Source organism: Frankliniella occidentalis, unplaced genomic scaffold (assembly GCF_000697945.3).
Source record: "Frankliniella occidentalis isolate FOCC.00 unplaced genomic scaffold, Focc_3.1 Scaffold111, whole genome shotgun sequence".
NCBI classification, from domain to species: domain Eukaryota; kingdom Metazoa; phylum Arthropoda; class Insecta; order Thysanoptera; family Thripidae; genus Frankliniella; species Frankliniella occidentalis.
Window position 1 is genome coordinate 266463 of NW_026267239.1, and position 5467 is coordinate 271929.

Sequence of the window (5467 nt, forward strand, 5' to 3'; positions counted from 1 at the left end):
AAAACTTGCTTGTCACGATATTAGCAAACACAAAAGCTAAGGCAGCTAACATTTAGTTGGCTTAACTTACATATTTTTTTCCGTGCACTCTGGTGGCACTTTCGGCATACTTTTTGTATACTTTTTGTATACTTTTTTTTTTACACTTTTAGGACACTTTGACCAGTCACAATTTTGGCTCTTTTTCTATTTTCCATGCGGGGGTCGTTGGTTCGATTTCATGCCGCTCGTTCTCCGCTACCCGCGACTCGGCGGGTCGCGACCTTTTCCTCTGAGATATTGGCGAACCAAAGTGGACAAACCACGACACACTAATGCACATATGCTCCTCAACAACGCTCACTGATAAATTAAGTGTTCAACAGACGTGGGCATTCAAGTGCTCAACACTATGTTGAACTCTTTAACACGTTGAGTCCCACGTGACCACACGTGGTCACAATAACACGTGATGCCGCCCCCCCCCCCTGGGACTCAACGTGTTAAAGTGTTTAACTGGATATTTGAATACAATTAAGTTTTAAAAGTTAAGTTGCACACTTGTAAGTGTTCAACGCCAGGGTTGGCCACGCCCTTTGGACACTTTACAATATACAAATATCCAGTCAAACACTCAAAAGTGTGCAACATAGTTGTGCCCTAACATGTGCACGCCAGTTGAACACTTTTATTCATCAGTGAATTATTTCGTTCAAACTCGATGAAAGTAAAGTCTCTTTTTAACCACTAAACAGCTCGTCTCATCAGCCTCGTCATCAGCCAATATTACGAAAAATATAAGGAAACGTGACTTCACAAAAACAGAATTCTTGTAAAACCATGCGGTGGGTGACTATCGAAAAGAACCGTCAGAGGCGCCCCTTTTTCCTTGGGCAGCACAGTGGTACTATACGCGAATTGCAGTCAACGCCCCTAGTATCCACCTGTCGCCGCAGCCTCTCCCGACCACAACCGCCGACAACAGGCGCGCGCTCAACCCCATTCAGCGCAAAACCTCCTCTCAAACCTAACGCAATACGGCCTCCTCCTCCTCCACCCACCCTCCTCACCACCCAACACCACTCGTTAAACTTTTACCCCCTCCCCCCTCTCCTCCAACCCCTCAGCTGAATCACCTGTCGCATAAACCGGAGAGACTTGGACAGCCACTGTGGTGCGACCTTCACAAGGCCTCCCGCCGCTCCCACGCATAGCAGCAGGGTGGTGGGCACACAGAAAAAAGAATAATTGAAAATAAGGGCTGGAAAAAAAAAGAAGAGAGACGAAATAGCCAGCACAGAAGAAGCAACACGATACGCGCGTGCAAAGGAAAATAAGAAAAAGAATTACGGAATAAAGAGAGGGAGGGCAAAAAAAGAAAACCTACTCCCTCTGGTTCGCCTGGTCCGCGCTGGCGGGTCCCTATGCCCGACCAATAACCGCAGAGCGCGAGGGAAATTGGCGGTCATCGACGCACCATTGTCGGCGAGGTCAAGCAGGATCGGCGCGGGCGATACGGCCCCCTCGGTGGCCTGGATCGGTCCGGCTCTGACTGCTGCCAATGATCGTCCGCGGCGGGATGAGTGAAGGGCGCGCGGGAGCCTCGGGGGGAGGAGGAGGGGAGGGGAGGGGGAGGAAAAGGGCGTCATCCTACCCGAAGGTCAATCACGTCCATATTCCCCCCCACCGACCGTCCCGTCGCGCGCGCGCCCAAATCAATTTACCGTGCGGATTCGCCGATGGGCCAAGCGGATTTGCCGATGGGCCAAAGAGGGATTATAATTACAATAACAGTATAGATACACTCGCAGAAACGTTTTCCGATTGTAAGTGAACGGCGTGTACTGTGGGTATTCGCGCCGAGCCACAGTCGACAAAAAGCAAACCTATTCCTTAACTGTGCGTAGTTTCATTCCATTACAACACCCCCAGCCCCGCCTCTTATAAAAAGTTCGAACTCTATAAGAGAGTAGAAAGCAAATCTCACGATTGACAAGATATAATGCTGTACCTAATTGAGGTAAAGGACATTCTCAGAGTAATGCGTCATAATATAGTAGTATACTCTAAACTCTCTGTAGGAATAAGTATAAGTAAAATAGAGAGGGCGACGGTGTTAACGGGTTTGTCTCCTACCAGCAACCGTCATGGCGCCTCAACGAGCGGAGAGACAGTGAGTGAACCGACCGACCGACACCACCCCCACCCCCACCCCCAGCCCCCCCCCCCTCCCTCCCTCGCACGTGGTGCATATCGTCAGCGGCGCCACGCCCTGTAAGGCAGAGTCGGGCCTCGTGTGAGGGGCGCGCCATCAGTCACGGACCACTGGCTTGGGTTAGGTTAGTGAATGTGAAATAGGAGATGGAACGGGATCGGGTCGCTCCAAGGGGAGGTGGGCGCGCCTCGGGCCGGGCCGGGCCGGGCAGGCTGGCCGGGTGGGCCTCCCGTCGCTCCGCATTGACGTGTAGTGTGACAGAGGTGTGGCGCGGTGGCTGGAGGCTAGGGGGAGGTTTCTGCCAGGTTGCTAGAGGCAGGGGTCCGAGCTGAAGCCGGGGTAGCTGGAATCGGGGGCTGGAGCCGGATGGCTGGAGTCGGGGGCTGGAGGCGGGTAGCTGGAGCCGGCGGGTGGCTGAGGTAGAGGGTCGGGGCTGGGCGGTGCAACTCTACGGGCCTTATCTCCTCTCCCGGGAGGAACAACAACTTGAGGCGCGGCGCGAGGAAGCAACGTCAGGGAGTCGGCAGGTGTGTTTAACTGACTACTGCTGCGGCTGCTCGTGGATGTGAGCGGTGGCGGGGCGTGGTAGGGCGTGGTAGGGCGTGGCGGGGCGTGGCGGGGCGTGGCGGGGCGTGGCGTGGCGTAGCGTGGCGGGGCGTGGCCTGGCGAAGCGGCGTGGTCCGTGGCGGGGCGGGGTGTGCTAGGCCAACAGCACAAACAGCCATCCAGTCCCCAAACGACCTCCTCCCGCTCGGCTGACTGATAAAAAGACATCAGACAAAACTTCGCCAGGAAAGGGAGGAAAGAAACCCCCGGGCAGAGAGCGGCGCTGCTGCCGCGCCGCTGCTGCTGCTGTGGGGTATCCTTGGGAAGGACGCGCCGCCCGCCCCGCCCGCCGTGTCCCACTTGAGCAAACTGCCTCCCCAGCGACGGGCTTGAGCGATGGGTACCGCCAGCGCAAAGCTGCGCCACGACAACGCCACGTCCAAAATGAATTCAGACGCGCGCAGCAGCCGCAGCTTCAGTAGCGTAAAAAGAGTGACGTCCACTCCACATCACGACTCTCAAACAAAAAGCGAACTCTGTGTGCGGCTCGCAAGTGGGGGTATTTAGTGAGGAGGCATTTGCGGCCCGCGGCGCCACTCGGAGGCAGCGGAGCGCAGCAGGGCAGGCCGCAAACAGCTTCTTCTCCGCCTCCGCCTGGGTCCGGGTCACTAACGGCCCCCCGTCAGTCGCAAGCGCAGAGCGCCCAGCGGAGAGGGGCTAGGCAGACCGGCCGGCGGGCACGCTGAGCGGGCGGCCTACCCACGGCTCTGCAGGCGCTCGCGTCGCGTCGCGCTGTGTCGGTGGCTCGATAACTGCGTAACGTACCGTCAATCGATACCTTGTTTTACATTGCCATATCTTGATACTACTTGACATTGCAAATATTTCTAGATATTTCTGAAAATACTGAGATAAAAAACTTATTGATACTGCACAGCTCTGCTCTGCCGTTAAGCCTACTCAGATCTACACCATACTCACCAAGATGCAGTCCTGCTCGACAGCGCGGAGGTCGGCCACAATGGAGGACGAGAAGGACCTGCGCGCGTGTCCCGCCTGCTGCTGGGCGCGCGCCGAGCGCGTCTGGCGCTGCTGGCGCGACTGCCTGGAGGCCGTGTGGAAGGCGGCGTGCTGCTGGCGGTGCGAGCAGGCCTCGGCCCACTGCGACTCGAGCGGCAGTTCATGGCCCCCGCGGCACACCTCCTCGTCAGAGTCCGAGGCCGGGAACACGCGCTCGCTCTGCATGCAGCACATCGCCATGGCGGCGACGGCCCGGGGCGAGGCCCGGGGCGAGCGCTGACAGTGCTGAGGCCCACCACCACCACCGCCTACGCCTGGCGGGGGCGGCCCCGGGGGCGGCGGCCCGGGGGCGGGGGGCCCAAGGGGGCCGAGGAGGCCGAGCGGGCGCCGAGGGGCTGGCCGCGTGCCGCAGCCATGGCCGAGCCTCTGGCCGGGCCTCGGCCTCGGGTCGGGCGAGGCCAAACGGTCCTGAAATAATCGCACCCGTGAGAGACGTCTGCTGTTGCTGCCTCCGCTGCTCAGAGTCGAGGCCGTGCGTTTGCCGTTGGTGGGGGGCGGGGGAGGCCTGCGCGCAGGCCCGTCCCATCATATCACTCATCGCATACATTAAAAGCACTGCATACATTCATATCATGCAAATAATAGGGAGAGAGTCTGCCATGATGAGTTTGCGTCGAGGTGCGAGTCCTTTCCCAAATTACATTATATCCACATTTGATATTGCGTGTCCGCGCGGCGCCCATTTCACATTTCAAACAAAGATGATGGATCGGACAAGCAAACGCGTTTACAGTACGGCAAACAGCGAACTCATTCGAGAAAATAAGGAGCAAGACAGAGCGAGATGGGGGGGCAAAGGGGGAAGGCTCTCTGTACTACCCGTTGGTAGTGGGGATGACGTAAACGCCTCGTAAACTTTTTCCTCCTTTTCTCCCCACAGACACATTCATTATTCTTCCCCTGACCCCCCACTGCTCGCCCCTCCCCTTCCCGTTCCCACCCCCTCGCCAGCGCGACAGTAACACGGAGATGGCGTCCCTTTGTTCGGTTAATAGATAAATAGGACCTTTGACTGGCCCGGCCGGGCCCGGCCAGCCTGCGCGCGCCGCTCGCCGTTGTCTTGTTAGGAATGTTTCGGAGAAGAAAAGTCCCCCCAGCTCCCCCGGCGAGGCCAGGGCACAAGGACTCCCCGCGAGGTCCAGCGGAGGCGCGAGAGGGCGAGGGGTGGCACTAAAAAGTGACGGCCAGCATACTAAACAAAAAAAAAAAACACTCGAAAAAGAAAAAACCACAATAAACGGGCGCAATGATGCGCGCGGCTGGTATAAGGTGGCCGGCCGACGCCATTCTGCGGGGTCTCCTCCGGTCTCCTCCGCGGCGGCAACTCGGTTAGCCCCGGTCCTTGGTTTTCAAGGACATTTTTGCATTTTCAAGGACCAAAACTCCGTTTCAAGCACGGGTCCTTGAAAACGGACAGAAAATGGCTGTTTTCAAGGGCCGTCCTTGAAAACCGAAGACCAGTATTCAAGGACGGCGTCAAACCGAGTCAAGGAAGACGTCACGTCCAATCAAGGACGACTCAGGCTGGCCCAGGATGTCGCCACCAGCTCAACGACGATGGGTTCGAGACCAGGACGTACCAGATAGAGTCCCCGAGGCCACCGGCGGGTCCCTCAGGTCCCTGAGGGCCTAGGCTGGGACCTCAGG

General features: G+C 57.5%; 1 protein-coding gene across 2 annotated transcripts in view; it reads right to left on the bottom strand.

Annotated features, from left to right (window-relative positions):
• The window catches only part of LOC113203118 (uncharacterized), a 151145-nt gene that overhangs the window by 67840 nt on the left and 77838 nt on the right, over positions 1–5467 (bottom strand). The window contains exon 3 of one of the 2 annotated variants that reach the window (XM_026417634.2): positions 3722–4228. The exons of the other annotated variant lie outside the window; for it this stretch is intronic. Coding sequence (XP_026273419.2) covers positions 3722–4228 — 507 coding nt within the window. The remainder of the gene's footprint in view (positions 1–3721; positions 4229–5467) is intronic. 2 annotated transcript variants of the gene reach the window in all.